Source organism: Oncorhynchus nerka, linkage group LG14, assembly GCF_034236695.1.
Source record: "Oncorhynchus nerka isolate Pitt River linkage group LG14, Oner_Uvic_2.0, whole genome shotgun sequence".
In the NCBI taxonomy this organism is placed as follows: Eukaryota; Metazoa; Chordata; class Actinopteri; order Salmoniformes; family Salmonidae; genus Oncorhynchus; species Oncorhynchus nerka.
The window spans coordinates 71,727,341-71,749,809 of NC_088409.1; the positions used below are offsets into that span (position 1 = coordinate 71,727,341).

At 45.5% G+C, this 22,469-nt stretch overlaps 1 protein-coding gene across 1 annotated transcript in view; it reads left to right on the forward strand.

Annotated features, from left to right (window-relative positions):
- The window catches only part of LOC115141289 (membrane-associated phosphatidylinositol transfer protein 3-like), a 231,266-nt gene that overhangs the window by 22,326 nt on the left and 186,471 nt on the right, over nt 1–22,469 (forward strand). Inside the window, exon 2 of the mRNA XM_065000356.1 lies at nt 461–556. Within this exon, the coding sequence (XP_064856428.1) occupies nt 461–556 (96 nt within the window). The remainder of the gene's footprint in view (nt 1–460; nt 557–22,469) is intronic.

Here is a 22,469-nt window from a genome sequence, read left to right on the forward strand (position 1 = left end):
TAAATGTGAAATAAATAAATAAAAATACTAAAGATTGATTCAATATCTCAGGTATTGGGTGTTGTTGAGTGTTGTTGAGGGACAGTAGCCTGCCTAGATATGGAGCCACCCTCTCCAATATTTTATGGTTAATAGAGAATATGAGCTGGCTAACCTCTGAACTCAATTGGTTTGCTTCAGAGCCTTATATTTCTTTATATGAGCCCCCTTCAAAATAGGGCTCTGGTTTGCTTGATTTGTGCTCTGTAACACTGGAGGCCAATGGAGCCTCTCTGCCCAAGGCCCTACAAGCTAATGCAATTGTTCTGCTGCCGTTTATAGACAGACAATGCACTTGAAGCTGAAAGGAAAAACCTATAGATTCACATAATTAATTTGTCCTTGAATAATGACATGATGCCGCACATAGACGTTTCTCCTGACATAGAACTTGATCTGTTTTTCTCTTTCTACCCCTCAGCCGCTTCCCGTCAGCACAGTGCCTCCCACTGGCGGATGCAGGACATTGCACAGGAGTCTGTTGACAGCTCAGATGAGGAGTTTTTCGATGCCAGAGGTTAGTTTCATTTTTTCCTTTGATAACACCCAGAGAGCTTAGTTCAACTCTCTCTCTCTTTCCTGTCTTTCTTCCTCTCTCATCTTCCCCTTATCTCTCTTCCTTTGTGAGCACCCTGAAAAGTGCCTTATCCTATCACATGGGTCCGATTGGGCTTACATGCCTGCCAGGCTAATATATTCTCAGGCTTCCTCACAGGTTTTTGAACAGTGAAAGGGGAAATCATTTGAACTGTAATGCAAGAATCACACATCACCAGGGAATTTGCATGCAGCTTGGGATGTGGTCAGGGGAGCTATTTAACGTGGGTCAATGATTTCTGTTTTGATTGATTGGAGAGAAGTCTATCTCCAGGCTAAGAGCGAGGCTGATTGCTAATGCTAGACCCGCGGTGGGAAGATAGAGGCGAAGGAAGGTGACTCAGTTGTATAACAGTAATGGTTGCTGATCTCTGTTGAGTGGATTCCCTACAGGAACGCCGTAGTAACAGGTGTGTTGTTGCTCTTAACACCAGGCTTTCACACAGTAGGCGCATGGTGAAAATCGTAGGTGGTCTGGAACTATTGTCCCTGACTGAAATGGAGAGCATCTGTTGCATGTTGCTTGTATGCTCTGTCCTGACAGCTTTGTCCAACCAAATGTATTTTCCCTCTAGATCAATCCATCTCCAGTCCTTAGTTGTACCTATGTAGTGCACTATATAGGGAATATGGCGTCATTTGGAACACCTCCATGGAAACTGAGGAAGATAAATCATGTCCTGGATGCGACCCAAGACCCTCTCTGTACCTCTTGTGGAAACGCTAGGGACAAATGTAATCGGTGCTTGTGCCGGTTTATCATTTCTAAGCACAGAGGATATTTCTCCCGGTGAGGTCATCCTGTCAGTCTCCATCTGCTGTGTCTGTAGTCTAAGAATAGCCCTGTGATTAAGCAGATAAGCATCATTAGAGGTGGTAGTTAAAGTGTAAAATATGATAGGCCCTTAGGAAGGGAGAGGCTTTACATGAAGGGAAATCCTCATGAAGCACAACACACACACACACACACACGGATCACCACGTCAGTAGCATGGGCCTTTAACCGTATTTTAATATAACAGCCAGGGAAATGCGTCATCATGCATGCCTTGTTTATGATCAATCATTTATATGGTTGTATCTGTCGTTTAGGAATAGTGGTAGCATTATTCAGCAGGTTTCAGTTGGTTTGTTCCTATAAAGGATTCTATGTTCCCAGGGAGATAAGCTATCACGCCCACTGGGGTAACTGAAAATGTTAATTACGCAGAGTCTTTGCTTCAAGCGCTTTTCTTTTAGAGAGATGGATAAGGGAGATTACGTCAAACCAATTCTACAGTATCTTAACACATTTAATCCAAATGTATTATTAACTTGCCTAGTTAAAGGTTAAAAAAAACAACTAAAAAAACATCACATTTCTGTCATCTTGTGTAACATAATGACCAAAATAGCAGCACATTATTCAAATAAACAGATTTATCTAGCCTCAACATAGTTCCACTTCTCCTGGTGTACACTGCACAGCTTGCCTCAGTGACAGACAACAGAGACCACACTCCTCATGTCAAGGCTCAGAAGAAGACCCAGACAGTTTCGAAGTAACAAAAGTTTATTACAAAAACAGGGGGGCAGGCAAACGACAGGTCAAGGACAGGCAGAGGTCGGTAGTCCAGAGTAGAGTCCGAAAGGTACAGAATGGCAGGCAGGCTCAGGGTCAGGGCAGGCAGAGGTTAGTAATCCAGAGCAGAGTCCGAAAGGTACAGAACGGCAGGCAGGCTCAGGGTCCGGGCAGGCAGAATGGTCAGTAATCCAGAGCAGAGTCCGAAAGGTACAGAACGGCAGGCAGGCTCAGGGTCAGAGCAGGCAGAGGTCAGTAATCCAGAGCAGAGTCTGAAAGGTACAGAACGGCAGGCAGGCTCAGGGTCCGGGCAGGCAGAGGCTGCAATCAGGCAGAGTCAGGTACAGAACGGCAGGCAGGCTCAGGGTAATGGTCAGAATCCAGAGTCCGAAAGGTACAGAACGGCAGGCAGGCTCAGGGTCAGGGCAGGCAGAGGTCAGTAATCCAGAGCAGAGTCCGAAAGGTACAGAACGGCAGGCAGGCTCAGGGTCAGGGTCAGGGCAGGCAGAATGGTCAGTAATCCAGAGCAGAGTCTGAAAGGTACAGAACGGCAGGCAGGCTCAGGGTCAGGGCAGGCAGAGGTCAGTAATCCAGAGCAGAGTCCGAAAGGTACAGAACGGCAGGCAGGCTCAGGGTCAGGGCAGGCAGAATGGTCAGTCCGAAATCCAGAGGCAGAGGTCAGTAATCCAGAGCAAGTCCGAAAGTACAGAACGGCAGGCAGGCTCAGGGTCAGGGCAGGCAGAGGTCAGTAATCCAGAGCAGAGTCCGAAAGGTACAGAACGGCAGGCAGGCTCAGGGTCAGGGCAGGCAGAGGTCAGTAATCCAGAGCAGAGTCCGAAAGGTACAGAACGGCAGGCAGGCTCAGGGTCAGGGAGGTCAGGAGCAGAGTCAGGCAGAATGGTCAGTAATCCAGAGCAGAGTCTGAAAGGTACAGAACGGCAGGCAGGCTCAGGGTCAGGGCAGGCAGAGGTCAGTAATCCAGAGCAGAGTCCGAAAGGTACAGAACGGCAGGCAGGCTCAGGGTCAGGGCAGGCAGAATGGTCAGTAATCCAGAGCAGAGTCCGAAAGGTACAGAACGGCAGGCAGGCTCAGGGTCAGGGCAGGCAGAGGTCAGTAATCCAGAGCAGAGTCCGAAAGGTACAGAACGGCAGGCAGGCTCAGGGTCAGGGTCAGGGCAGGCAGAATGGTCAGTAATCCAGAGCAGAGTCCGAAAGGTACAGAACGGCAGGCAGGCTCAGGGTCAGGGCAGGCAGAGGTCAGTAATCCAGAGCAGAGTCCGAAAGGTACAGAACGGCAGGCAGGCTCAGGGTCAGGGCAGGCAGAGGTCAGTAATCCAGAGCAGAGTCCGAAAGGTACAGAACGGCAGGCAGGCTCAGGGTCCGGGCAGGCAGAGGTCAGTAATCCAGAGCAGAGTCCGAAAGGTACAGAACGGCAGGCAGGCTCAGGGTCAGGGCAGGCAGAGGTCAGTAATCCAGAGTAGAGTCTGAAAGGTACAGAACGGCAGGCAGGCTCAGGGTCCGGGCAGGCAGAGGTCAGTAATCCAGAGTAGAGTCTGAAAGGTACAGAACGGCAGACAGGCTCAGGGTCAGGGCAGGCAGAGGTCAGTAATCCAGAGCAGAGTCCGAAAGGTACAGAACGGCAGGCAGGCTCAGGGTCAGGGCAGGCAGAGGTCAGTAATCCAGAGTAGAGTCTGAAAGGTACAGAACGGCAGGCAGGCTCAGGGTCCGGGCAGGCAGAGGTCAGTAATCCAGAGTAGAGTCTGAAAGGTACAGAACGGCAGACAGGCTCAGGGTCAGGGCAGGCAGAGGTCAGTAATCCAGAGCAGAGTCCGAAAGGTACAGAACGGCAGGCAGGCTCAGGGTCAGGGCAGGCAGAATGGTCAAAAACCGGCAAAGCTGGAGACAGACAGGAGCTCGTTACCATCTTGGAGGGTGGTCCAAGTGATTAGCCAAGCAAGGGAAGTTTGCAAAGTAAGTCCCTCAGCCCTTGTTTTTAATTGAGTTTGCGAGTGTACAATTATGTTCACTTCGGGGCCTGAAACTCCCCATAATTCAAATCGCGACGAATGTATATCCGCTAAGAAAAGTCAGCCAAAAATGTAAACTTCAAGGTCAATATGGAGTCAACATACAAGTGGAAGTAAAAACGAATGTAAATTAAGTTAGAAATTGTGCTACTAATGCATGACGGCACAAACAGGCCTTGTAAAGTAATGATGTTTTTGTTTGGTTAGCTTTTGGAAGTTGTAGAAATAAAATGTTTTCCTTCTTCAGAAGTTACAGCTAGGCAGGCTAACGTTATTTAGCTATTTAATTTGCTAGCTATCATACAGTAGGCTTATATTAAGAATGATATATTTAATTTAAGTAGACATGCACTCATAATTGACTGTAGCGTATACAAAGCACCCACAAGCTACCGGTGGCTGAAAACACAGTCATCGCGGGATGAACGAGTGTAACGGTTTTCTTCTGGTGAAAGAGAGGCGGACCGAAATGCAGCGTGGTTAGTTTTGTACATCTTTAATAAAGATGAAAATACAACAATCTACAAAACAAGAAACGTGGAAAAAAAAAAACCAGTCCTATCTGGTGCCACAAAGACAGGAACAATCACCCACAAGAGACCTAAAGAATATGGCTGTCTAAATATGGTTCCCAATCAGAGACAACGATAAACACCTGCCTCTGATTGAGAACCACTCTAGGCAACCATAGACTTACCTAGAGTACTACTCTAACCACAATCCCATAACCACAAACAACCCCAGACAAAACAAACCACATAAATCCCCATGTCACACCCTGGCCTAACCAAAACAATAACGAAAACGCAGAATACTAAGGCCAGGGCGTGACAATGAGTGACGAATTTCTGGGCAAGGGTGGTCCATTTAAAAATCATTCCTTCCTCCCTCGCCCTGCAAGTGTATGCTCGTCAGACGCCATGATACATCATCAAGGAGTGTCCGCTTACAGTTTTTTTTAAATCACTTTGGCAATAATTTCAGAACCTTGATGTCATTTTTCACAACTCTAGACACAAAACTCACAACCGATGATCAAAATGCACATTTTTCAGAACTCTAACACTTTTCCCAATAGCTTGGATACAATACACATAAAGCTAAGATAATTTGTTCATTGAACTAAAATCACCTGTTCAAAATGCAATTCACACATGACATCTTAGATGACTGTCTATTCATTTCATTACAATGATCTAACTATCAGTTGATACAACTGCTCAAAATGATAAGTAACTGTTGCATTACTCTTTATGCATAGTTTTATGGAAACTGACGAACAATATTCCATGTTTAGATCATGAAAGTTTTAGGATAACGAGATCCATTGACACCAATTACCGTGGAACATGAACCAATTGGACTACATTATCTATGGATGTAATATTTCATCATCATTCTTTATCAGACACAGTTTCTATGGTCCCATGTACCACTTTTCCAGACCATGTTTTCAGATTTGACATTACGGTACACTCACTGGTTTATTAGGTACACCTATCTAGTACTGGATAGGACTCCCGTTTGCCTCCACAACAGCCTTAATTATTCACGGTGTTGTACGTTAAGAGATGCCCTTCTGCACACCATTTTTTTGGACAAGGCCACGGACCAAGACAGCGGCAGCAACAGCAAAGACTGTCCAATGAAATATGAGCAATAGTTGTAGGCCATGTCGTAAATCATGGCATGACAATGACTGAGGCAGCTACAATGATTCAACCGAACCTCAGAAGATCAACAGTAGCCTCAATCATCAGAACTTTCCGCAATGAGAACCAGTAAGTCTTCAGCATGAACTAAACATTAGGCTCCTCTCAATTGTCAAATGACTGTATACTGCATGCCAATGTGTACCACAGAGTAGGTGATGTGACTAAATGTGTTCTTACTGTAATTTTCCTTGCAGAATTGAGACTAGGCCGAATAGGAGAGGCAGAGGCAAAATTCTGACTGACCAACAAGAGCGGGCTGTGGTCAATTTGGTTCGGGACAGAAATTATATTCGCCTTACAGAAATTTAGCAGCACATCTTGGACAATGACGACATGTTCAACAATGTGGAAGCCATAAGTTTGCCGACTATTGCACTCATGCTGAAAAGGCACCAGATGTCTCTAAAACAGCTATACCGTGTGCATTTTGAAAGAAATGCAGACAGAGTGAAGCAACCGAGGACTGAGTATGTTCAGGTATGTTCAGTTTCAAGATGCCTGTTGTGAGAAATTCCCCAAAAAATCTACATTATTGTAACCAGTAATTCTCTTTCCAAACTGTCTTTTTAGAGGGTGATGGAGCTGGATGCTGACGAAAACCATCACAAATTCCTCTTTTTGGATGAGGCAGGCTTCAACCTGGCCAAGACAAGGAGGAGAGGTCGGAATTTCATTGGCCAGTACCTAGAAAATGTGTGGTGGTGGGACACATACCTCTTATTGGATTAAATAATGCAACTCTCCTTGATGAGCTAAATCAGGTCTGTAGAGCTGATGATGTGACCTATGTCATTGTGTGGGATAATGTCAGATTCCACCATGATCAAATGGTGCAAGCATGGTTTCAGGCCCACAATTTACCACCCTGTACTTACCCTCATACTCTCCTTTCCTTAAAACGATTGAGGATTTTTTCTCCACATGGGGGTGGAAGGTATATGATAGGCGCCCGCACAAACAAGCCACCCTTCTCCAGCCATGGATGACGCATGCAATGACATCACTGCAGACCAGTGTCAGGCCTGGATTCGCCAAAGCCAAAGATTCTTCCCAAGATGTTTGGCTAATGAAAACATCCATTGTGATGTGGATGAGAGCCTGTGGCCAAATTGACAAGACAGGGTTGATGGGAATATAGAAGTACAGTAATCGATCCTTTGTTTTGCTTTTTACAATAAGCCAGGTGTGGAACACTGCAGTGATGTTTTACAATAAGCCAGGTGAGGAACACTGCAGTGATGTTTTACAATAAGCCAGGTGAGGAACACTGCAGTTGACATTTTACTGTAGTTTTTTCCTTTTTTGTAGCTAATTATTTTTGCTTTGATTCAAAGGAACCTATGTTGTGATTTTATTGTATTTCATCAATACATTTCAGATTTTGTTCAATGATTCCACTGTGTCTGTAGTATTCTCTCTACTAGTCCTTTTACAGTGATATATGTAAGTGTAGTAGCATAATGAAACTACAATATTTAATGATTGTACGAACAACTACATATTGAAACTATTGGTATCTTGTGTGTGGGTGATCTAAATGAATGTTCTTATGGTTTTTCATGATAAATTAGTTATTTGAACCAATGTTTCTGCGAGTGCAAGGTTTCTTTAAAGATATGAATGCACAATGCAATGTTTTGAACATCGGACAGCCTGTTTTACAAGTGAGTTTTGTGTCTAGAGTTCTGAAAAATTACCACAAGGCTCATAAATGAGTGCCAAAGGGGTTGTATAAAAGGGTCATTTGAGGGCTGAGGGGATAGGGTGTGTCTGTCAGTGTTTGGACTGCAGCCTGTCTTCCTCTCTCTTGTCCCAGTTCTCCACTGCTGAGAGGAAGTTTTCATGGATGCCAGGGGTTGCAGAAACAAATGTTATTTCTCTGCCCTACGTCACATGTTTGTGTTGACTGTGTCAATGGCCTGCTTATTTATACTGACTTTTCACGTGTGTGTGTGTGTGTGTGTGTGTGTGTGTGTGTGTGTGTGTGGGTGTGTGTGTGTGTATGTGTGTGTGTGTGTGTGTGTCTATGTGTGTGCATGTGTGTCTGTGTGGTTGTTTGTGTGTGTGTCTATATGTGTGTATGTGTCTATGTGTGTGCGTGCGTGTGTGTCTGTGTGTGTGTGTGTGTGTGTGGGTGTGTGTGTGTGTGTGGAGGGGGGGGTGGGCGTGTGTATGTGTCTATGTGTGTGCGTGTGTGTCTGTGTGGTTGTTTGTGTGTGTGTCTATATGTGTGTATGTGTCTATGTGTGTGTGTCACGCCTGCTCCCCCTCCCCCTCCCTGGCACTCGAGGGCGCCAGGCTCCCCAGCATTATGCACTCCTGCCACCATCATTACGCACCCCAGCCTTCTCCCCGTCACCGCATGAGCGATTATTGGACTCACCTGGACTCAATCCCCTCTGTCATTAACTTCCCTATATCTGTCTGGTCCCCCGCTCTGTTCCCTGCCTCAGCATTAATTGTCGTTTGTCGTTGTTTACCCGCGTGCTGACGCTGTTTCTGTTTTGTTACCTGTCTGTTCCTGAATAAATGTTGACTCTCCGTACCTGCTTCTCAAAATCCGGTGTCAGTCGTTGTGTGTGTGTGTGTAACTGTGTGTGTGTCTATGTGTGTGTGTGTGTGTGTTTGTGTGTGTTATCACCTAAATGGTATGAATGCACCCTGAGTAATTAAACACAATTCACTGTCAAACCGTGAACAAATCTGACTGACGCTAATTAATAGTGCGCTGGAGTATGCAGCTTGTGTGCATGCACACATACCCGTTTGTACACACCCACAAACACATCTCCACACATACCCGTTTGTACACACCCACAAACACATCTCCACACATACCCGTTTGTACACACCCATCTCCACACATACCCGTTTGTACACACCACACATACCCGTTTGTACACTCCACCATCTCCACATACCCATTTGTACACACCCACAAACACATCTCCACACATACCCGTTTGTACACACCCATCTCCACACATACCCGTTTGTACACACCCATCTCCACACATACCCATTTGTACACACCCACAAACACATCTCCACACATACCCGTTTGTACACACCCATCTCCACACATACCCGTTTGTACACACCCACAAACACATCTCCACACATACCCATTTGTACACACCCAAACACATCTCCACACATACCCATTTGTACACACCTCAAACACATCTCCACACATACCCGTTTGTACACACCCATCAAACACATCTCCACACATACCCATTTGTACACACCCACAAACACATCTCCACACATACCCGTTTGTACACACCCACAAACACATCTCCACACATACCCATTTGTACACACCCACAAACACATCTCCACACATACCCGTTTGTACACACCCATCTCCACACATACCCGTTTGTACACACCCATCTCCACACATACCCATTTGTACACACCCACAAACACATCTCCACACATACCCGTTTGTACACACCCACAAACACATCTCCACACATACCCGTTTGTACACACCCATCTCCACACATACCCGTTTGTACACACCCATCTCCACACATACCCGTTTGTACACACCCACAAACACATCTCCACACATACCCGTTTGTACACACCCATCTCCACACATACCCGTTTGTACACACCCATCTCCACACATACCCGTTTGTACACACCCACAAACACATCTCCACACATACCCATTTGTACACACCCACAAACACATCTCCACACATACCCGTTTGTACACACCCACAAACACATCTCCACACATACCCATTTGTACACACCCACAAACACATCTCCACACATACCCGTTTGTACACACCCACAAACACATCTCCACACATACCCATTTGTACACACCCACAAACACATCTCCACACACACATACCCGTTTGTACACACCCACAAACACATCTCCACACATACCCATTTGTACACACCCACAAACACATCTCCACACATACCCGTTTGTACACACCCACAAACACATCTCCACACATACCCGTTTGTACACACCCACAAACACATCTCCACACATACCCGTTTGTACACACCCACAAACACATCTCCACACATACCCGTTTGTACACACACATCTCCACACATATTTGGTTGTCACGTATGAGACATGTGCTGTGCATCCCTTATCACTGTACGGTGCCACAGAGCAGAACTGTCTGAGAATATATTCCATCTGACAGGCAGAGTCACTAGGGTAAGGATCCCATGTGGCCTATAAAGTGGAACAGATTTACCCTGGCACCCCCATATCGCTCCCGCTCACTTTTTCTCACTACAGCATGAAATACCCATGCTTAGAGAGATGTTTAATTACTGCATAACATTGAGAGTAAACAATGAGAAGAGGGAAGGCAAAGGCTCTATTTGCAAAATGGCAGCAGGTAAAATGGACCAATATCTATTTTGAAGCAATTTTTTCTCTTATTATTATGGGGGGGGGGTTGTCTCCATGGGAAGCATAATAATGGGTTTTGAACAAAGCTCCACAACAAAACAGACAAGCTCACACTGCATTATTCAATTGTCTTGTACTGCTTTGTGTTGTGTCCCTTTCCCTCTGCAAACAGAATGGAGTTTGAAGTTATTGCAGTTGGAGAATGAACTGGTAACTCTCAACTACCTGCATGTTTCCACATCAATCTTTCATGAGTTCTCATTCATATATAATGAGGGGTTTCTGGCCCACCACACAACAGGGGATTTCAATTAAAAAGTCCAGATGTTAGTGCCCGCCGTCAGCTGAATTGGGAAAAGTGCCAGCCAGTTGTTCTCTGAGACTTTTCATCTCTGGATGTCATTATACTGTAGTCTTTTGATTGGTCTGTGCTTTGCAGCATTGCGGCTCACCAATCGCGCATCATCCCGTAGTCTTTGATTGATGCATAATATTGGAATAGCTTTGTGGCCGCCCGCCTGTTGTTTTTGAAGCATTAAAGTGTGATGGGAAAAACCTTGGAGAAACCTTTCAAGCTTTTATAAAAGCTTCCCTACCTCAACCAATGAAAAAAATATAACCCCTTACGCAGAAACTATTTTGTGTTCATAACAGCATTATCAGTGTAGTATATTCATGAAAACATCAAGAGGGAGAGAGGATGAAGTTGTTTTTGGGTGATTGATAATAATGCCCTCTTGGGAATAAGATCTTTAAAAAATAAACCACAGCAAGCTAATAAAATGGTGGTAAAATGTCCTGAGATTTGAAGAGATGGGCTTGCTCTTAACAGGAGGGATGGATGGCTCTAAAAGTTATATTCTTAGGAGCATGTAATTAAGTAATGTCAGGACAACTTGTTTTCTCCTGACATAATAATACTTTTAGAGAGAGAGAGAGATGAATTAAGAGGGAGGGAGAGGGGAAGGGAGTAAGAGAGACAGACAGAGAGAGAGAGAGATGAATTAAGAGGGAGGGAGAGGGGAAGGGAGTAAGAGAGACAGACAGAGAGAGAGAGGAGACACAGAGAGAGAGAGAGATGAATTAAGAGGGAGGGAGAGGGGAAGGGAGTAAGAGAGACAGACAGAGAGAGAGATGAATTAAGAGGGAGGGAGAGGGGAAGGGAGTAAGAGAGACAGACAGAGAGAGAGATGAATTAAGAGGGAGGGAGAGGGGAAGGGAGTAAGAGAGACAGACAGAGAGAGAGAGAGAGACACAGAGAGAGAGAGAGAGATGAATTAAGAGGGAGGAGAGGGAAGGGAGTAAGAGAGACAGACAGAGAGAGAGAGAGGAGACACAGAGAGAGAGAGAGATGAATTAAGAGGGAGGGAGAGGGGAAGGGAGTAAGAGAGACAGACAGAGAGAGAGAGAGAGACACAGAGAGAGAGAGAGATGAATTAAGAGGAGGGAGAGGGGAAGGGAGTAAGAGAGACAGACAGAGAGAGAGAGAGAGACAGACAGAGAGAGAGATGAATTAAGAGGGAGGGAGAGGGGAAGGGAGTAAGAGAGACAGACAGAGAGAGAGATGAATTAAGAGGGAGGGAGAGGGGAAGGGAGTAAGAGAGACAGACAGAGAGAGAGAGGAGACACAGAGAGAGATGAATTAAGAGGGAGGGAGAGGGGAAGGGAGTAAGAGAGACAAGAGAGACAGACAGAGAGAGAGAGGAGACACAGAGAGAGAGAGAGATGAATTAAGAGGGAGGGAGAGGGAAGGGAGTAAGAGAGACAGACAGAGAGAGAGAGGAGACACAGAGAGAGAGAGAGATGAATTAAGAGGGAGGGAGAGGGGAAGGGAGTAAGAGAGACAGACAGAGAGAGAGAGGAGACACAGAGAGAGAGAGAGATGAATTAAGAGGGAGGGAGAGGGGAAGGGAGTAAGAGAGACAGACAGAGAGAGAGAGGAGACACAGAGAGAGAGAGAGATGAATTAAGAGGGAGGGAGAGGGGAAGGGAGTAAGAGAGACAGACAGAGAGAGAGAGACACAGAGAGAGAGAGAGATGAATTAAGAGAGAGAAGAATTAAGGGAGGGAGAGGGGAAGGGAGTAAGAGAGACAGACAGAGAGAGAGATGAATTAAGAGGGGGAGAGGGAAGGGAGTAAGAGAGACAGACAGAGAGAGAGAGGAGACACAGAGAGAGAGAGAGATGAATTAAGAGGGAGGGAGAGGGGAAGGGAGTAAGAGAGACAGACAGAGAGAGAGAGGAGACACAGAGAGAGAGAGAGATGAATTAAGAGGGAGGGAGGGAGGGAGAAGGGAGTAAGAGAGACAGACAGAGAGAGAGAGGAGACACAGAGAGAGAGAGAGATGAATTAAGAGGACAGAGGAGAGAGGGGAAGGGAGTAAGAGAGACAGACAGAGAGAGAGAGGAGACACAGAGAGAGAGAGAGATGAATTAAGAGGGAGGGAGAGGGGAAGGGAGTAAGAGAGACAGACAGAGAGAGAGAGAGACACAGAGAGAGAGAGAGATGAATTAAGAGGGAGGGAGAGGGAAGGGAGTAAGAGAGACAGACAGAGAGAGAGAGAGACACAGAGAGAGAGAGAGATGAATTAAGAGGGAGGGAGAGGGGAAGGGAGTAAGAGAGACAGACAGAGAGAGAGAATTAAGAGAGACAGACAGAGAGAGAGAGAGATGAATTAAGAGGGAGGGAGAGGGAAGGGAGTAAGAGAGACAGACAGAGAGAGAGGAGACACAGAGAGAGAGAGATGAATTAAGAGGGAGGGAGAGGGAAGGGAGTAAGAGAGACAGACAGAGAGAGAGAGGAGACACAGAGAGAGAGAGAGAATGAATTAAGAGGGAGGGAGAGGGGAAGGGAGTAAGAGAGACAGACAGAGAGAGAGAGAGAGACACAGAGAGAGAGAGAGATGAATTAAGAGGGAGGGAGAGGGGAAGGGAGTAAGAGAGACAGACAGAGAGAGAGAGAGACACAGAGAGAGAGAGAGATGAATTAAGAGGGAGGGAGAGGGGAAGGGAGTAAGAGAGACAGACAGAGAGAGAGAGAGACACAGAGAGAGAGAGAGATGAATTAAGAGGGAGGGAGAGGGGAAGGGAGTAAGAGAGACAGACAGAGAGAGAGAGAGACACAGAGAGAGAGAGAGATGAATTAAGAGGGAGGGAGAGGGGAAGGGAGTAAGAGAGACAGACAGAGAGAGAGAGGAGACACAGAGAGAGAGAGAGATGAATTAAGAGGGAGGGAGAGGGGAAGGGAGTAAGAGAGACAGACAGAGAGAGAGAGAGACACAGAGAGAGAGAGAGATGAATTAAGAGGGAGGGAGAGGGGAAGGGAGTAAGAGAGACAGACAGAGAGAGAGAGGAGACACAGAGAGAGAGAGAGATGAATTAAGAGGGAGGGAGAGGGGAAGGGAGTAAGAGAGACAGACAGAGAGAGAGAGGAGACAAGAGGGAGGGAGAGGGAAGGAGTAGAGAGAGAGAGAGATGAATTAAGAGGGAGGGAGAGGAAGGGAGTAAGAGAGACAGACAGAGAGAGAGAGAATTAAGAGGGAGAGAGAGATGAATTAAGAGGGAGGGAGAGGGAAGGGCGTAAGAGAGACAGACAGAGAGAGAGAGAGACACAGAGAGAGAGAGAGATGAATTAAGAGGGAGGGAGAGGGGAAGGGAGTAAGAGAGACAGACAGAGAGAGAGAGGAGACACAGAGAGAGAGAGAGATGAATTAAGAGGGAGGGAGAGGGGAAGGGAGTAAGAGAGACAGACAGAGAGAGAGAGGAGACACAGAGAGAGAGAGAGATGAATTAAGAGGGAGGGAGAGGGGAAGGGAGTAAGAGAGACAGACAGAGAGAGAGAGGAGACACAGAGAGAGAGAGAGAGATGAATTAAGAGGGAGGGAGAGGGGAAGGGAGTAAGAGAGACAGACAGAGAGAGAGGAGACACAGAGAGAGAGAGAGATGAATTAAGAGGGAGGGAGAGGGGAAGGGAGTAAGAGAGACAGACAGAGAGAGAGAGGAGACACAGAGAGAGAGAGAGATGAATTAAGAGGGAGGGAGAGGGGAAGGGAGTAAGAGAGACAGACAGAGAGAGAGAGGAGACACAGAGAGAGAGAGAGATGAATTAAGAGGGAGGGAGAGGGGAAGGGAGTAAGAGAGACAGACAGAGAGAGAGAGGAGACACAGAGAGAGAGATGAATTAAGAGGGAGGGAGAGGGGAAGGGAGTAAGAGAGACAGACAGAGAGAGAGAGGAGACACAGAGAGAGAGAGATGAATTAAGAGGGAGGGAGAGGGGAAGGGAGTAAGAGAGACAGACAGAGAGAGAGAGGAGACACAGAGAGAGAGAGATTAATTAAGAGGGAGGGAGAGGGGAAGGGAGTAAGAGAGACAGACAGAGAGAGAGAGGAGACACAGAGAGAGAGAGAGATGAATTAAGAGGGAGGGAGAGGGGAAGGGAGTAAGAGAGACAGACAGAGAGAGAGATGAATTAAGAGGGAGGGAGAGGGGAAGGGAGTAAGAGAGACAGACAGAGAGAGAGATGAATTAAGAGGGAGGGAGAGGGGAAGGGAGTAAGAGAGACAGACAGAGAGAGAGAGGAGACACAGAGAGAGAGAGATGAATTAAGAGGGAGGGAGAGGGGAAGGGAGTAAGAGAGACAGACAGAGAGAGAGAGGAGACACAGAGAGAGAGAGAGATGAATTAAGAGGGAGGGAGAGGGGAAGGGAGTAAGAGAGACAGACAGAGAGAGAGAGGAGACACAGAGAGAGAGAGAGATGAATTAAGAGGGAGGGAGAGGGGAAGGGAGTAAGAGAGACAGACAGAGAGAGAGAGGAGACACAGAGAGAGAGAGAGATGAATTAAGAGGGAGGGAGAGGGAAGGGAGTAAGAGAGACAGACAGAGAGAGAGAGAGAGACACAGAGAGAAGAGATGAATTAAGAGGGAGGGAGAGGGGAAGGGAGTAAGAGAGACAGACAGAGAGAGAGGAGACACAGAGAGAGAGAGAGATGAATTAAGAGGGAGGGAGAGGGGAAGGGAGTAAGACAGACAGACAGAGAGAGAGAGAGACACAGAGAGAGAGAGAGATGAATTAAGAGGGAGGGAGAGGGGAAGGGAGTAAGAGAGACAGACAGAGAGAGAGAGGAGACACAGAGAGAGAGAGAGAGAGATGAATTAAGAGGGAGGGAGAGGGGAAGGGAGTAAGAGAGACAGACAGAGAGAGAGAGGAGACACAGAGAGAGAGAGAGATGAATTAAGAGGGAGGGAGAGGGGAAGGGAGTAAGAGAGACAGACAGAGAGAGAGAGGAGACACAGAGAGAGAGAGAGATGAATTAAGAGGGAGGGAGAGGGGAAGGGAGTAAGAGAGACAGACAGAGAGAGAGAGGAGACACAGAGAGAGAGAGATGAATTAAGAGGGAGGGAGAGGGGAAGGGAGTAAGAGAGACAGACAGAGAGAGAGAGGAGACACAGAGAGAGAGAGAGATGAATTAAGAGGGAGGGAGAGGGAAGGGAGTAAGAGAGACAGACAGAGAGAGAGAGGAGACACAGAGAGAGAGAGAGATGAATTAAGAGGGAGGGAGAGGGGAAGGGAGTAAGAGAGACAGACAGAGAGAGAGAGGAGACACAGAGAGAGATGGGGAAGATAATGTTTGAGACAGAAATGAAGAGGGAGGGAAAGACTAAGACAGAGAGAGAGACACAGAGAGAGAGATGGAGATGATCATGTTTGAGAGAGAAATGAAGAGGGAGTGAGTGAGTAAGAGATAGAGAGAGAGTGGGGGTATACTGTATTATACCACTAAAGCCATCACAATGAGCTCCTGGGATGATTTCAGGATGACTAATGCCGTCACCCACACGCCATAAAGCTCCAGACCAGTAAAACCACAAGAACGTATTAAACTGTCACAAATATACAGTGGTGGAAAAGTACCCAATTGTCAGACTTGAGTAAAAGTAAAGATACCTTAATAGAGAATGACTTCAGTAAAAGTGAAAATCACCCAGTAAAATACTACTTGAGTATAAGTCTAAAAGTATTTGGTTTTAACTATACTTAAGTATCAAAAGTAAATGTAGTTGCTAAAATATATGTAAGTATCAAAAGTATAAGTTCGAATAATAAAAGATTACTTATATTAAGCAAACCAGACGGCACAATTTTCTTGTTTTTTAAATTTACACTCCAATACTTAGATATCATTTACAAACAAAGGATTTGTGTTTAGTGAGTCTGCCAAATCAGTGGCAGTAGGGATGACCAGGGATGTTCTCTTGATAAGTGTGCAAATTTGACAATTTTCTTTCCTGCTAAGCATTCACAATGTAATGAGTACTTTTGGGTGTCAGGGAAAATGTATGGAGTAAAAGTACATAATTTTCTTTAGGAATGTAGTAAAGTAAAAGTTGTGAAAAATATAAATAGTAAAGTAAAGTACAGATATCGCCAAAAACGACTTTTAAGTAGTTCTTAAAAGTATTTTTACGGGCCTCCCGGGTGGCGCAGAGCTATTTGTGCCACCAGAGACTCTGGGTTCGAGCCCAGGCTCTGTCACAGCCAACCGCGACCGGGAGGTCCATGGGGCGACGCACAATTGGCCTAGCGTCGTCCGGGTTAGGGAGGGTTTGGCCGGTAGGGATATCCTTGCCTCATCGCGCACTAGCGACTCCTGTGGCGAGCCGGGCGCAGTGCACGCTAACCAGGTCACCAGGGGCAAGGTGTTTCCTCCGACACATTGGAGCGGCTGGCTTCCGGGTTGGATGCGCGCTGTGTTAAGAAGCAGTGCGGCTTGGTTGGGTTCTGTTTCGGAGGACGCATGGCTTTCGACCTTCATCTCTCCCGAGCCCATACGGGAGTTGTAGCGATGAGACAAGATAGTAACTACTAACAATTGGATACCACGAAATTGGGGAGAAAAGGGGGTAAAATTTAAATTAAAAAATGTAAAGTATTTTTTACTTAAGTACTTTACCCCACTGAATATACTGATATACTAAAGAGATGACCCATTCACTATTCACTTCTGGAGGTGTTTGGCTGCACCTTAGAGACTATATGTTAATCTGGATTTCATATCATTATTTCCATTCTCCCTAGTGGTAAATTTACGCAAGCTGGCTCCACCAAGGTCCTCTAAGAATATTTATGATAGCCTCTAGAAAAGTGAAATAATCATACTCTGTTGGATAGAAAAGCTACCTCAGATCTAGAGGTTTCAGACTGAATGAGGAGGTCCAATTGTGTCTGATTATAATGGTTTAAAGCCCTCAACTCCGGACCTCAAAGCCAGTTCCACTGCATTTTTCATTGTTCTCCTCTAATCAGGGACTGATTTAAACCTGCGACACCGGGTGGGTGATTCTCCTCTAATCAGGGACTGATTTAAACCTGCGACACCGGGTGGGTGATTCTCCTCTAATCAGGGACTGATTTAAACCTGCGACACCGGGTGGGTGATTCTCCTCTAATCAGGGACTGATTTAGACCTGGGTGATTCTCCTCTAATCAGGGACTGATTTAAACCTGCGACACCGGGTGGGTGATTCTCCTCTAATCAGGGACTGATTTAGACCTGCGACACCGGGTGTGTGCAATTAATTATCAGGTAGAACAGAAAACCAGCAGGCTCCGGACCTCGAAAGGTAAGAGTTGAGTACCCCTGGTCTAAAGTATGGCTACAGAGCATCTCAAATGGCCCCCTATTCCCTGAGTAGTACACCACTTTTGACCAGAGCCTTATGGGCAGTCAGTGTTAGAGTGCAGATGGGATTGCTTCCTAAGTGATTTAAGACGTAGTCTTATGTCAGAAAGCATGACGTCTCCATCTGAGTGATGAGCTTCATGCAGGAGAGACGCCACCTGATTAGAAAACAATGGTGGCAGAGATGGACACACAAAATCATCAAGACAAACATATATACTCCAGGAGTCACTGCCGTGGGTTGGTCAAATGACAAATGCCCCGTTGCTGAGGCTGTTCTCATTATTATTGTCATGGCCTCACAAATGACAGCTATTAGAGGGTCACTGGTAGTATTGGAGAAAGGAAATGGAAATATCAATATGACAGCTTCCATTCTAGTGAGAGCTGGAGCTCACTGGAGTGCGTTGTATATTCTCAGTGGTCTGTGTTGTCTTTGACCAACCCACGGCAGTGACTACTGGGTCAGAAGGTGACACATTGGTGTCTGTCTGTGTGACAGTGTGACGGTATCACATTTCTGTGACGGCCGTGACTGACTGAATGCTGTCTGTTGACGTTGTTGACTGAATCACAGTGTTTACTCACCTTCCTAGACAGACAGGGCTGATCAAGACCTCAATAACATAATATGTTTGTCTTGATGATTTGGTGTGTCCATCTCTGCCACCATTGTTTTCTCATCAGGTGGCGTCTCTCCTGCATGGCGCTTGTCCCTCAGATGGAAACGTCATGCTTTCTGACGTAAGACAACGTCTCTGCCACAGTGTCCTCAGACGAGGCTGCTCTACTGAGAGAAGATTGGAATGAGATTGGAAGGGGTAGATTTAGTAATAATTTTTCAAGAGCACTATATTTTCTAGTTGGCTCGATATCTGCAGTGCAAGATTTATCACTATCTGAGTAGACCTGAGTATATATAGTGCCCCTGATGACAGCAAACAAATACAAGTTAATATATTTATATTATTCATGAAGTATGAATCAGTTTTAGTCTAGGTTTATTAACTTATCTGTCGTTTTGCCTGGATTCAATTAACTGAGTATTCTCACTGTAGCACAGCGTTGACTAATTCTCATTCCATTTCCTTTTTATTTGATCATGCAGTTTGATAGGACCTAGCATGAATATGAATAGAAACAATGTGTTAGAGTATGTCAAGCCCTAGTTAAATAAAGGTTACACAATCAAGACTGTCAATCAACTTGTCCTTCATTTGATATGCCTTCAATAAGATGTGGACTCTCCCAGGTAATGCTTTGCCTTTGCCTGGCTGTGTCTGCCACTGTTGTGACTTAGCATGCTGTTCATGCTCACTAGGTCTCACCTCATCCCTTTAATGTATCTTAAGGAATCAACAAAGGTTTAGAGGCTCTGTGCTTGGCTCTCAGCATTATGGAGATGGATGGAATAATAGACTTCGCTTTGAGAGATAGAGAGATGCACCTTTTCCACCCTTTGCACACCAGACAGCTTCCATCTTCATACAACCCCCCCCCCCCCTCCTTTTACCAATGGCTCTGTATCTTCACAAGCCATCAGCTGTATCCACCAGAGTGAGGAAAATCTCCCATCGTTCTGAGTGAGTGCTCTCCATTCCAGGCGGACCATGCAGGCAAGCCTATGCCAGCTCAACTGTCACCATGCTTATTGACGTGTGGTGTTGACCAATTTATTCTGCGTTAATCCTGATTTGTTATCTGATTACATGATTTTGAATAATGAGTTGAATTTGTCAGACTGGGCCTAATACAGATCATATTTACTGTTGGGTTTAAATTGGTAATAAATGGCTGCTGGAGACAGATTGCTTTTCCCATTATCGTAGGCTACCACTGAAGCCACTCATTGTAGACCCATTACTAATGTATTACCATGGCACTGTACTCAAACACTTCTTGTACTTTGAAATTAATGTGGCTGCATTTTGTCGGAATATATTGTAACAGCACTAGTGATGGGAGGCTTGGGCTTTCAGAATGTATCTTGCTGCATTTACTTGACATTTAAATACAGCCAACAGACACCATGTCACTGGTTTTCCATGTAATTGTTTGTTGTCACTTGACCCATGCTGGTAGTGACTTACTGGAGTCATACACTGCTGAAAATGGAAAACAAGCATAAGCAAGCCAGACCTGTGCTGCACTGAGGCTCACACTCCCTGATTGGAACATTCTATTTCAAACTCCTTACCTACCTCATATGTTGTTTACACATTTACCTGGTTGTGCAGTGTAACCTGCTATTAGTGAGGGCAGCAATTTGGTCTCATGCATTTAGAGCCAACAACAGGGAAAGAGGTTTTTCAGCCTACATAGAGATTTGGCTGACTGTCTCTTCAATTCCAATCTTTCACGTCTCCTATCTCTCTCCTGCTTGACAAGCATGCTTTGAAAGTGGGATAAAACATGTGAATTGTGGATGTGCCCTGGGTAGACACGGTGCCATCTGTAGAAAGATATGTTTTTAGCAGGATCCATTCCTCATGTATACTAATCAGAAATATAAACGCAACATGTAATGTTTCATGAGCTGAAATAAAAGATCCCACATATTTTCCATACACACAAAAAGCTTATTTCTGTCAAATTTTGTGAGCAAATTTGTTTACATCCCTGTTAGTGAGCATTTCTCCTTTGCCAAGATAACCCATCCACCTGACAGGTGTGGCATATCAAGATGCTGATTAAAAAGCTTGATCATTACACAGGTGCACCTTGTGCTGGGGACAATAAAAGACCACTCTAAAATGTGCAGTTCTGTCACACAACACATTGCCACAGATGACTCAGGTTTTGAGGGAGCGTGCATTTGGCATGCTGACTGCAGGAATGTCCACCAAAGATGTTGCCAGAGAATGTAAAGTCAATTTCTCTACCGTACGTCGCTTCCAAGGTTGTTGTCGAGAATTTTTCAGTACGTCCAACCTGCCTAGGACCTCAACAAACCCGGCTCCTTCACCTGCGGGATTGTCTGAGACCAGTCAACCGGACAGCTCATGAAACTGAAGAGTATTTCTGTCTGTAATAAAGCCCTTTTGTAGGGAAAAACTCATTCTGATTGGCTGGGCCTTGCTCCCCAGTCGGGGGGCCTATGTCCTGCCAAGCCCACCCATGGCTGCGCCCCTGCCCATTCATATGAAAGTCATAGATTAGGGCCTAATAAAAAAATGATTGACTGATTTCCTTATATGAACTGTAACTCAGTAATATCATTGAAGTTGTTGCATGTTGCGTTTATATTTTTGTTTGTGAATGTCTTCTCTGTTGCGCCAGGCTTGGTCACAGCAGGTGTAGGCTAAGACGGTTTTTGCAATGTTTTAAACAGATGAATACTTTTGCAATGTCTAACAGTCTTTGTCTTGTAAATAGTGTGCTGTGTTCTCCGCACTTCCTTTTGTGCTGCAAATACTCACTTGACATTGAGTAATTAGTTGTGTTGTGGATGTAAAGGAAAGTAGCTAAGGTTTGTTTGTTGAATTGAGCCTGTGTGAGTCACTGTTCTAGGTCTTTTTAGTTGGTTAGCGACTTAAATTAATGTCTGTCTCTTCCTTTCCCTTCTACCTATTTATCATCTCTTCCTCCCCAAACATCTGCTCCTCTATTCATACCAGTGGGCTACTTTCGCTTCTCCTATATGCTATCCATCTTCCACATCCTTTATAATGTCATGTCCTGATCGACTCTAGCTCTACTTTTACACCCCTATTCAATTATACTTGCAAATCAAAGTTATGCAGTGACCATTATCATATGCTGTAGCTAGGCTACAGTGGATATTGTTGTGCTGTCCTGTTTAGAACCATGATGATGTTGTTGACATAGTGATTGTTGTCATCCAGAGTTGACATCTGTTCTGGCTGTATACCTCCTGCTCTATACAATCAGTGTCTTCCTTCTCTCCCTCGCTCTCCGTACTGTCAGGTTGTTGGACGATCCTGCATCCCTCCTACTCTCTTCTTTCTCATCTAGGGCTGTCAGTTACAGGGCAATCGCATCCTTCATTCATTCCTTCCCTCTCTGAATCTGAATGAGATGCTGCTTTATTTTGGCTTTCCTTCTGATCCGCTTGGCACTGGGCGGTGGAGGTTTTGATTTAGTCTGTGTTATTTGGTTCTGGCTGTTTGTATATTTGATCTGTTTGCATAGCTAAAATCTTCCTTCCTCTGCTCGGAGTGCCAGGCTTTCTGTTGTGTTCCTCTCTCTACTTTAAGCATGTTTCACACCTCACAGGCGTTGTGTTCTTCCATTGTGTCTGTAAGTTGCTCTCATCAGTGCTGCTCTCCGGGAGATGAGTCAGTGCATTCTCAGTGCTTGGTTAAAACCTGCACGCTTCCCTGCCTCAACACATTTTGTGTATTTTTGCATGTGTGTGTGTGTGTGGGTTAGCATCAACAGAGACAGACAGAGAAAGAGGAAGAGAAGGAAGATAAAGGGCTATAG